At 38.3% G+C, this 12228-nt stretch overlaps 2 protein-coding genes across 2 annotated transcripts; one reads left to right on the forward strand and one right to left on the reverse strand.

Moving 5' to 3' along the window:
- Positions 1-89: 89 nt before the first annotated feature.
- On the reverse strand, positions 90-10685 carry LOC133528586 (FERM domain-containing protein 8). Its single transcript, XM_061866024.1, has 11 exons — positions 10226-10685; positions 9917-10134; positions 9478-9603; positions 8687-8926; positions 8053-8218; positions 6221-6382; positions 5644-5829; positions 5023-5152; positions 4352-4492; positions 3244-3361; positions 90-396 (listed from the first exon to the last, which is right to left on the reverse strand). Exons 1-11 carry the CDS (start codon positions 10354-10356, stop codon positions 212-214), a joined length of 1803 nt encoding a protein of 600 aa, XP_061722008.1. The 5' UTR covers positions 10357-10685; the 3' UTR covers positions 90-211.
- Positions 10686-10749: 64 nt separating this feature from the next.
- Positions 10750-12221, forward strand: LOC133528588 (uncharacterized). The gene is made up of 3 exons (XM_061866027.1): positions 10750-10960; positions 11093-11261; positions 11755-12221. Exons 2-3 carry the CDS (start codon positions 11100-11102, stop codon positions 12133-12135), a joined length of 543 nt encoding a protein of 180 aa, XP_061722011.1. The 5' UTR covers positions 10750-10960; positions 11093-11099; the 3' UTR covers positions 12136-12221.
- Positions 12222-12228: the final 7 nt, after the last annotated feature.

Here is a 12228-nt window from a genome sequence, read left to right on the forward strand (position 1 = left end):
TAATTATCGAATTAAGTCTTGATCTCATTTTCCAGCTGTTTTAGGTATAGCAAAATATTGTAATAGCGTTAATTAATGTGAAATAAAACAATGTTAAATAATTTTATATTTTTTTACTGAGATTCATATTACAAGTATTAAAGTTTCATGTCAATTTAACTATAGTATTCTATAGCAGTCTCCTAGACTAGTTTCTCCAAGTTAGATGACGCTAGTGCTTGGGCAGTATCCAGGAGGGCATGGGGTGGTGGAAGCCGGCGTTCCAGTCGCCGGCGCCGCCGAGCAGGTTGCCGCGCCCGTCGTGCGTGGCGAGCGCCAGGCGCGACAGCTTGTTGGCGAGGCGCCGCTGCGGCGAGTCCGGCCGGGACAGCGGGGGCAGCGATATGCTGCCGGAGTCTGGAACAATTGGGTACTCGACACTGTATATTGAATATATAACAAAATTTAGTTAAATGGATAAAAAATGGGCCATTTATTATAAAAGTGGAATTAAAAAAAAAAAAACATTAAACATTTGATATTATAAAAAAATACAAGGCCCAAAAAAATTTCTTTTTTATTTTTCAAATATAAAAAATAAAATAATACCATTCGATTTCTTAAATGTTATCGAAAAATAAATTGTGTTACAACTATATAGGGGAAGGGGGGGCATAACGGGGACGCGAGGCACGACGGGGCCACCCACACATACAAGTAACTATGCACACTAGCCGTGTTTTGTTTTCGCCAATAAGAGGGCATTTCGAATCGGCTTTCAGTGCGGCAGTGACCAGCGAGCAAATTGCACGTGTTTATTTTTGACGACCAATTCTTTTTTCCGACGAAATTTCATCTAATTTTGAGTGGTTACCAAAACGCGTCTAAAAAGGTAAGTGTTTAGATTACTACTATAGTTTTTTTAATGTGTTTTACTGCTGACATCAACTATTGATATGTTTTGAGCAAAATCACTCTGACCTTCAATTAATTTTTTTGTTCGTTATTTAAAATTCTGTTAGACAAGGGGGCATAACGGGGACATAGTTATGGGGCACAATGGGGTACCCTGTTGTGCCCCATCCCCATTATGCCCCTGAATGGTCTGCTCATTTGATAATATTATAATAATATGATTTATTTTGTTTTAGGTATATAAAAATAGTACGAACTTACAAAATTTCCAGAGGCAGTTGGTCTGTAGAAGCATGCAATTGATGTAGTTTTAAGCAAATCAGCTGGTTACAGAAAAGCAGCTCAATTGCACGGTGTTCCACAAACCACATTGGAAAATTGAATTTTACATTGGACTTCCGAATGATACCCGGTTGAAAAAAAAAACTCAATAAAACAGAGGAAGACTCAAAAAGCTCGCTCTGATGGAGAAAATGTTAAGGAGGATGTCTTATGCATATATTGTGTTGACTCAAACCACACTTATTTGAAGTCTTCGGAGGGTAGGGTGGCCTGCCAGCTATGTGGACAGTAGACCCATACAGCCTGTGCAGGATGATGCTGTGATGATGCAGATTTAGAAGACATCCACATCCGCTTATTTTGTGACAAATAAAATAATGTACCCCGTACTGCCCTGCAATGGTTACCCCATACTGCCCCTACCCCGGGGCACGATGGAGTTTTCATGAAGGTTTTGTGAAATAAAAATAAAAAATATTATTTGATTACTTACTTCACCAAATTCGGTGCCAAATGATAATTTAATAAGTAACCAATGAGTTGTCATTAGTTGTCATTAAAAAATATTTTATATTTATTTTTTATTGTTTATTTCCCTTAACGTCCCTTCCCCTACATAAACCCAATATTTCAGGGTCAAAAGGGCAATTTCCTTGATCTTCCATACATTTAGGACAGACTTATGTAATGTGAGGTCACATTACGTTATCATTTTGTTAGAGGCGTTTCAATCGTCGAGAGCGAGCGTCAGACTTTAACTCTCATTTCTGACCTTTGTGTTGCTTAAATGCCATGAGTCCTATTTAGACAGTTGATCCTCGGGAAGTTCAAGACCAATTGACATTATTTACAAAAAACTGTCAAGCGTTCGAAACCGTAGTGAGCCATGACAAAACGCAGGGACAACAAGAAAGATGCTCCACCCATTGGTAGGTTGTAGAGAATGCCTTAAGGCATTAACGCCATTTGTAACTTCGTGTATTGTGCAATAAAGATTAACCCCCTTATTCATAAACGTGTACTAAAGTTACGAAGCCGCTAATAATCGTTTGTCCCTTTCCATCATACCAATACGTCGGAAAGAGACAAACGATTATTAGCGGCTTCGTAACTTTAGTACACGTTTATGAATAAGTGGGTAAATAAATAAATAAATAATAAGATGATGATAATAGCAATCCAAGAAGGAAGCCTATTAGATATTCAAAGGTTTGAGTTAAGCATTGTTTGCTATATCTTGCAATGCACTATTATTTGAAATCACACCATATCATGATAAAGTGAGTTAAAGCTGAATTCTATTTCTATAGACTGTAAAGTATGAAAACAAGTATCTAATAGTATTTTATGCAACAGTTGTATAAGAAGGGTCAAAAAAGGCGAGTGGCGTGAGTTACAATGTGAGCCGGAGCCGAAGGCGTAGGCGAACATTGTAAAGGAATACGCCACGAGAATTTTTTGACCTACTTATACAACGTTGCATACAATATTTTTCCTACGAGTCAACAAAAATAAATCTTAATTTAGGTAAACAAATTACAGCAAAAGTATATAGCCAAGACGCGCGAGCATACCTTGTTACGCGCCGCGCCCCGGGCCGCGGCCGGCCGGTCGGCGACACCTCCTCGTAACTCATGAGGCCCTGGTACTTGCTACTTGCTAAATTAATTTTTTGGACAGTTTTTTCTCAATTTTGGCCACCGTAGCCTACGGAGACTAAAAAGCAACGCTAAGTGGTCTTCGTAGTCTATGAGTGTTGCTATATTACGGGTGTCACATGCGTGTTTCTGACTTATGAAGTAATTATTTTTACTATGCAACCAAATGAATATTTTGTAAGATGGCAGCAATGCACTTAGTTTAAAACTGTATTCGTTTTGGTTTTGTTAGGTTGGTAGCCATTAATCGCAGTAACGTTATAGCGTATAAAAGCACAAGAGCTTTTATGAGGAATAGACAATATAGACTTTTCTTGAAATCTTTTATGTATGTTCTTATATTCGTGTTAATGAATGCATAAATGACAGATAACAGTAGAGGAGTAGGAAAATATATATATAAATTTACCGGAATGGTATTCATAGTTGGCGTGATCGCTAGGTGTCTCCTGGCCCAGTCGTTTGCGGTACTCGCCAGCGAAATGTTCTATTAACGTGTCCATCATTATCGCTTGTTTTGAAAATACCTGGAATTAAGATTAAGAGCCCGGTAACTATTTAGAGAAAAAATGTTAAACTAGATTTAGGACCAGTTGCACCAACCACACTTGACAGGCAAATCAACATCACTCAGTAGAGAACTATGAAAATTCCCACACAATACAATTTTACGAACTCTTTAACGGTGACAAACGGTTTGGTACAACCGACTCTAAGGGTCAGGTGCACCAAACACACTTTATTGATTGATCAGTATCAGTAGGTACTCGGCAGTATACTATATGAAACTCCCCAAACAATACAATTTAACGAACATTTCAATGTTGACAGACTGTTTGGTGCAACCTACCCTGTATGTATACAAGGTAAAATTTTAACCACCGTTCATACTCTGCGTAGTGACTTTATAGGTCATACTGAACGACTTTTATTATGAGGCCAATGTCGAAATCGCAAAAAAATTGGCTGTCCCATAAATATCAGAGTCATCATATCAGCCGGAATGTATGACACAGACAAATTTTGTTTTGCGATTTTGACATTGGTCCCATATTAAAAGTTGTTCAGTATGACCTATAAAGTCACTACATAGAGTATGAACAATGGTTAAAATTTCACCCTGTATAACAACAAGAACAGAGTTGTAACTGAAACATCCTCACAAATAGCGAATTGGCTTAAAACTAGATAGATAGAACTTTAATTGGCATTACAATAGCTCTTACAGGTTTTTAATGCGCATGCGGTCCTCTGGAGGTACAAGCGTCTATATGCTACGGTCCTTGCCATCAGGCTGGATGTATGCTTATTTGCCACCAAAGTCATATTAAAAATGTCGGTTCCTTAGAAGACTGGGTACCAACATAACCCACTACTTTTCTTTCGCGCCCACAGGAGCGACAACTCGGGATTTGGTAGGTATAGTATAGTAAAGTTTGAGGTTGCTTTTTTTCTAGATTCTCTAGGTTTATAAAGTAAGTTACTAATTTTAAGTCAATGGCTTTTCATACGCATACCTGTAATATCTTAGAAACCCTTAGCCCATTCTCCACGACCATGAACTGCAGGAAGAGGCACGGGAGGCAGTCCTCGTTGTCGTCCGACGGCAGGCCGATGTCCCAGGAGAGCTCCTCATAAAGAAGGCCTAGTAGTACCGTCTGTGAATATCGCCACACATGAAATAAAAACATATACCCTCTTCGGTCTTTTTAAAGTGCCGGATTCAAAGGTATATAGCAACAGGAGGACTAACAGTCGTTTTATTCTTTCCTCGTATACTACGCTGAGAGGCACATTGCTTAATTGCGTCCTATTTACCCCTGTGATCTGTATTTGTTATTTAAATGCGACCACGATCACTGCATTCGTGTAGGCGATTTTTTAAACTTCTATTATACGACTACGTCGCTAGCCACAGAGCCACACTACTAGTTGCTACCTTATTTTTATCCCACACCCCACTCACTAAATTTATATTGATATTTAATTTTATAATTTACATGCGTAAAAATCATATCATAAGTTACATAATATAACAACGCAACTGATGTTAGCAGTCATGTTCTTATACTAAAATAGTAAATGCAAGCAATGCTAATACAAGTATATGGTGACTGCCAGTTTGTATTCGTCCACTTACATTAAGTAAGTGATTTGTGGTTTTATGGGCTTGGAAGTGTTTACTTACACTCTCCGTGTCATCAATAACGTAGACACCATTAGCGTTGACGGCCACCAGGACTGGAATGTCTTCATGTGTGAGTAAGCTTGTGAGGCTGCGGACCGGCTGCTCTATCTGCCCTTGGAAAAACGCCGCCCTGACGTAACATGTATATGGTATTACATGGAATTCAACAACATAAAATAATAGATTGCAGCGCATATAATAATAACAGAAAAAACATAATTACAACTTGAAATGAAAATACTATCCGGTTCGAAGGACCACTAAGTTTATTGTGTCCGTAATGGCGATACCGGAGTCGTTGATATTTTTATTTCGAAAATGGGGTAAAATAAGTCACCCTGATAACATAGGTTCCAGGGTCCCAAGTTGGGAGTCCCAATATACAAAAATTTAGGGACCACGTTTGCCACGTTACATGTAACTAAGATTATAAATATGTATAGATACTGCTGTAAAATAAGCTGCTATTTAATATATACTCTACAGAATTTGGTTGTTGTTGTGTTTGGTTGTATTGTAGTTGTTGTAGTTTCTATAAGGTACAGTTGTATCTTGGGAGATAAAACCACAACACGACATATTTATTTCGCATCGTCTTGAACAATACTTGTAAACATTTACCCGTATGTTGGCGTAGTCCGACAATGTGCCAAATATTTGTGGCGCAGCTTTCTCGGCGGTGCCGCCGGTGGCCTCTGAGCCTGCTCAAGGAGCTTGGCCTCGGGGCTGCCTTTACGGCCCGCTGGTAACAATTGCGCCCACCGCCCAGAGCGCGCGTGCTTCGGAAGATATTTGTCTTGGTGTTCTCTGGAGACAGATAGTAAATGAAGCTATGCTAGGCTAGAAGCTAAGCTAGAAATTAGTGGTACCATAACTGAATATTTTCTTGTAACTTGGAAAAGCAACATATCTGAAAATCTGCACACGGACAGAACCCTTTCGCATTCGAAGTAATAAATAAATTAAAAATCCTTTCCAAAATACACAAAAATACAGACCTGTAGGGGAAATGTAGGTAACACAGTCAAAATCAACATTTAATTTGCCCTTGAAAAGTAGAAAAGAATATGATCTTACTAAAGCTACGACGATAAATAAATTCCTTGAGGTTACTGATTAATCCTGGATACCAGTATGCAATTGCGAGCAAGAAACCGCAATACTTAACGTTTTTTTATTTCCCAGAACTGACCATTACCTGAAGAAATTGGCGGTGTGTGTATGGGGGTCGTAGGGCCCGAGCTGAATGCGCGCCTGCAACCCTCCCAGCATGACGGCCTGCGCGCTTTCGAGCGGATACCGGCCTGTCACCACGTTATGGCGCGCTTCTTCGTATAGCAACTCTTGGATACGGGAATCTCTGAAAAATATGAATATTTGTTAAACATTACACCTAACATTATTTACTGAATGCTTACAAAAAGGTCGCGCATAATCATTGAGTTACATATTATTACTATCGGCCCGATTCGAAGAATGAGATACGATAACGAAAGGTTCTGGTTTAGATAAGTTCTCATTTACATGTCGTTTGTATGTCGTATAACTAACAGAAGCTGCTCGATTCGGGCAACCAATGTCACTTTGACGTCAGAAATATCGTAGATAGATCTTATTGGGATCATAGCGGAATCGAAATAAACGTCAACTTTAACATTTCGTTTAGCTAACGATCTTTTAAAGATCATTCTAAGATCTTAAACGTGTCTTAATCATTTTTCGAATTGGGCCGTATAGAGAAGCTAGGTATACCAAATAATGAAATTGTCACAATCGCAACCTAAGCACGCGACCGAACGTAAGCTCCGTACAGAGGGCTTACCGCGAACCACGTTCGACGTGTCACCCTGTCACACTTACGTACGAATTTACAAGTGCGACAGAGAGGTAACACGTCGAACGTGGTTCGCGGTAGGCCCTCAGTTCAAAGCGCTTACGCGTCAATTTAGGTTGCGAGATTCACACTTCACTTCTATGGTTTGGTCAAAACAACAACAACTCCAGGCAAAAGACCGGGAAAGGAAGGTTCAAAATGCATACCTAATAGGCGCCTTTATCAAATATGTCTTCTCGGAATACGAATACGACTTCAAATACGAGACGAGCCACGGTGAGCCACATACAGCTATGTCATATACATTTTATTCGCTATGTGCACGGCTGTCACGCAACCTAGCGTCCACAAGTCTAGGGGAAAACGCCTATTCACTACATCTTATAAAACTACTCCAAAACTAAAAACTACTCAACGGATTTTCATACAACTTTCATCTATAAATAGAGTGATTCTTGAGGAAGGTTTAGGTATATAATTTATTAAGGTTTTGTGTAAATTGGTTGTAATATAACGATATTGTCGGAAAAAATCACACTGGATAGGAGCTTTAACCAAAAACGCTGCCTAATCCGTTTGAGATATAACAACACAAATAACTCAATGTATGGTGGTGTTGTCTCTCTTTCATGGGTCTACAAAAAAGTCCGCGATGTTGAATATCTATATTTTAATACCCATTCTGAACTTCTAGAAAAAGATCACACAATATGTGGTATTTGCAAAGCTATTTACACCATACAGTATTAATAATTATCAAATTAAATAAGTTAGTCATATTAAGCATTTCATACAGATTACAATGGCCCCTTACACTATACTCGTACAATTTAAATGAATATTTCAGGAGTAATTTTAAATTAAAGTTTCACTTCGAACCATATAACTTGCACGAAATGTTAAAGACGCTATCCGCAGTTAGTTAATTTTTACCACCTTATGCGCTGGGATCGCCTTACTTACCCCCACCATGCACTTCGCACGGTCCCAATAGGTTTGCCGTTATTTTCTGCAGCTTGTCTGCCATGCGTAAAGATCTATGAAAAAATGTTTACCGGGACAGCAGGCGGAACTGCTACGTCATTAAACGTCCTCTAAATAAATAATGCAGTAGGAAAACGTGCCACACTCTAGAGAACATAGCTTGTGACTAGAACTACAAAGAACTAGAAAGTCCAAAAAACAACAACACTCACTTGATCCCTTCCTCCAAATGCTTGGGAAAGAACACATTTCGCTGCAACCTGAGGACAGGCTGGTCTTTGCTGCGGCGTGATTCAGAGCCGTGTCCATATCGCTGCAGGAGTTTCTGCCAGCTAGCCCATAACCGCCAAGGACAGTGGTGGGGCTTCAATTGGATTTCTGACAAAAACGATTTTAGTACAATTAGGTAGCTACAAAAGATACAGTTTATACTTGATGAAGTCGTGTTCAGGTTTTTATCACAACGATCAGATTCCTAGCTTTCTCCTTTAAGATTTCTAATAGATTGGGACGGCAAATAATGATGGCCACTAAGAGCTATATATCAACTATCGACCTAGAAATCTAAAAATGTGTGTTTATAGGTAAGCATCATGTGAAAGTAATTAAAAGTGGCCATCAAAACCTTACAAGTGATTCCTCTTTATAGCGTGTAGGTACGAAGTGCCTATTGTAAAGCAAAACTGACTTTTTAGCGGGTCATCGGCATATCTCTACCAAGGTTTTCTCGCTAGTTCCGCCATTTCCAACTTCTTTTTTCCAGCATCGCATTTTGAAACTTCAACACTGCGACGCGTGGAATATTGCTCTTATTCCACATAATTTATATTCAATTCTCACACTCACCTAATAGCGGACTGCACATCCACAGCGCAAACACGCTCGCCGCTAAACTCCTCGTACTCGCTTGCGTCATGCCCAGCTCTTCTGTCGCCAGCACAGCGTTCAGGAACCGCGACGCAGTGACGCACGAAGGCACTTCCTCGGAACTCATCTCCACCATGATCGCGATGCGGGACATGAGGTACACGCATGTCACGGGGTTTGAGGATATTGTGGAGGAGGAGGTTGTGCTGCCTGATGATCCTGTAGCAAGAAGTTAGGCTTTTTTGAGTAAGTACCTATTATGATTTAGCCGTTAGTGTATAGGCTTCCGTAGTTACCCTTCTGTCACAATAGGCTGCAATACATTACAAGCAAAAGGGAGTAGATACTTTCGCAGCGTCTTTTCATTGAAAGTTAAGATTTACTTTTTAACCGACTTCAAGATTTCTAAAGGAGGAGGTTATCAATTCGTGTGTATGTTTTTTTTTGTTTTTTTTTTTTCTGAAGGATTTTATCTCTAGTGACTACATCGATTCGAATCCTGATTTTTAGACTTTTGCACGATAGAAAAAAAATCACGTGGCATAAAAGGCACTTTTAAAATTTGTAACAATTTATGCACAAAAACTAAAAATATTTGTATGAAATTTAGTTTTAAAAATGCGCATGCAAAAACATGATATCCGCAGTCCCGCAGGCACATCCTTCTTTCTCGCTCACTAACAGTGAGGGTGCGAAAAGAACACAACCCGACGGGGCCTTAATAAGATATGCCAAACATACTAATGTAGAATCAACCTGTTTTTTTATACCTGGAAGTGGAGGAGAGATTGCGCTAGATGAGCTGCCTCCACTGGTTATGGGTTCCGTTGTGCTGAATGATCCCGCGGCTATGCTGCTCGATCCAGTCTGGTTAGAACAGCTGCTTAAGTTGGACCCTGTAAAAAAACTATTTTGATAGAAAGTACTTCGACTGAATATACATTAAATTAAACATTATTTTTTTCTGTTTGTCTGACAAACACAACTTGTCAGTCAGTATATAAGAACCAGGCAAACTAATACTCATCCCTTTCTTTTGGGTACTACTACTTGCGTAAGACTAAGATTCTCTCTGTCTATATATTTGAAATGATAGGTAGTCCTGGGCCAAACTATAGCACATTGCCTAAACTTCAATTAGTTTTTATATCGTTCTCTGCTCCTTTACTAGCTCGAGCTGCTCGAGTATTAGTGTTATTACCAACATACCCATAACACTTTTCTCCAGTGAATCCGAACTGTTACTCTCTTTGGAATCGGGTTGCAGCGGCTTATGAGGATCATGTTTGTCCCACTCATTATGACGGCCTAAAGGACTGTATGATAAATGAGGAAGCCTCTGAGATACAGAGTATAGGTGTGCGTTTACTTCAGCTTGTAGCTTTTGGCTCTGAACGCTGTAGTATTCCTCTCGCGACCTGAATTCGCTGAAAAAAAAGCCATAATGATGTATTTCCGGTGTCTTATAAAACTTTAAAACATTATTTTTTTAATTAAAATAGAATGGTATGGTCTTACTTGTATTGATATTCCGCTTGCATCGGATATCCCCTTCTTGAATATTCCACGGGAATAATTGTAATATAATTTCCGGAATTCTGAACATTTGTATTCTCACCATATGCCCCCATATCAGATTGATGTTCCATTTACGGTTGATATTATGTTATTATTACAAAGGCATTATTGTAATTGTATATCCTATAAACTAAATATAACTCAAAACTGTGTTTTATTTAATATTCCTATGGTACATTCGTTTGTTATTGAAATTATCGATCGGTATTCGCGCCTTAAATAATGTTACCAGCGCAAAATAATTGTTTCGCTCTGTTCGTTAGTCTGTTCATTAAAATCGTAAGCCAATTTTTTTTTCTCAACATCATTACTAGAAAATATTCTTAAATTCTAATATGTCTCGAATGAAAACTCTATTCACAAAAGTAAAAATCCACTAGAATTCATTTTTCCACCAACGGTGTCCAACGATGACAATGCTTGCGTCAACTGTCACACTGTCACTGTCAGTGTCACTTTATGACATCAGCTGGCGTTGCAGTTCATTATTTGTTCGCATCTCTTGTTTGTGTAATTTCAGCGGCTATGTCGCTAAATAAACATAGTTAAGCCTTTTATTTAGTTCAAAGTTAGAGTACAAAACACCTTTTTTAAACAATACATAGTTAAAACTGTGAGTGCTGTAACAGCGAACACTACATAACATAACACTTGTTGTTTATAATTTCGTGTATTGTAAGTACTGGAATTCTAATGAACACCGTGACTATAATCGAAGTTTGATAACGTTTTAAAGCCTATACTGAGCGTAAAAATTTAATAGTTGGAGTACTATTGTTTTTATATCGATTTAATATCATCGATAAGGTCACGGATGGAGGCAAAATTAAAGGAATATCGCGCTCTTCGACGTCGCAAAGAGCTCATTGAAAACGCGAAGAACAAGCTTGACCAATCTAAGAATAAATTTGTGGATTTCATCACTCCAAACTTCTTCAAAGAGATGGAGAATGCAAAAGAAGATGAGGTGTTGTTGGTATGTAACATTATTGGTTTATCTCTAAAAGGTCATGGTTAATAATTTAGTTTTAGAATGTGTAATCCTTGAATTTTTAATGCAGATTAGATGACCATGGATAATGATAGGCATGTAATGGATATTGTACAGTCGAGTTCATAAATATGTACCTATACATTTTTTCACCTTATTGCAATCGATTAAGGTGATGAAATGTATATGTATTTATGAACTCGACTGTAATTAAATAATGTTGTGTGTATTATTTTTTATTTTTTTACAATAATGTTGCAAAATTATCAGTAAATGGTTTATTTCGAAATTCATGGTGCTCGCACCGTGTGGATCCGGGGGCCGATTTTTGGAATTCGGCCGCTTGATATTATGTATTTCGTTCAATAATATTACAACTACTATGAGCAAATTTTGAGCTATGAGAATCTTTCAATTTATAAAATTCCCTTTTGAAGAAAGTAACAAAAATACTGAATGTTTTCTCTCTATATTACAGATAGAAAATGAAGAACCAAGAGCTTCTGAGTACCCTCTCCACCAGTTTGAGGATAGTACAGACATAGCATCAGAAATCAGTGAGGTAGAAACCTTGGCACCAGAAACACAAGAATCTTGGCGATACTTCATCATCAAATGGTCCATTTACACCATAATATGGCTTACACTATATGCATTCTTCTTGAAGATTCAATTTGGTGCCGTCTTCTTTGTATTTTCCGTTTTAATTGGAATATATTTAAATACTAGAACAGGGCCGAAGAAGAAGGGAGAAGTGTCAGCATATAGTGTATTTAATAAGGACTGTGCCAGCATTGATGGCACACTCAAAGCTGAACAGTTAATGAAAGAAATGATGTATGGTGCTGCTGTTCGGTAAGCAGTGACAGTTCTAATTAATTTATTTTGTATATTATTATTTATTAATAAAGGTCAACACTGAATAAAGAGATGGAAAACACCCAATACTTTT

Source organism: Cydia pomonella, chromosome 19 (assembly GCF_033807575.1).
Source record: "Cydia pomonella isolate Wapato2018A chromosome 19, ilCydPomo1, whole genome shotgun sequence".
Classification (NCBI taxonomy): Eukaryota; Metazoa; Arthropoda; class Insecta; order Lepidoptera; family Tortricidae; genus Cydia; species Cydia pomonella.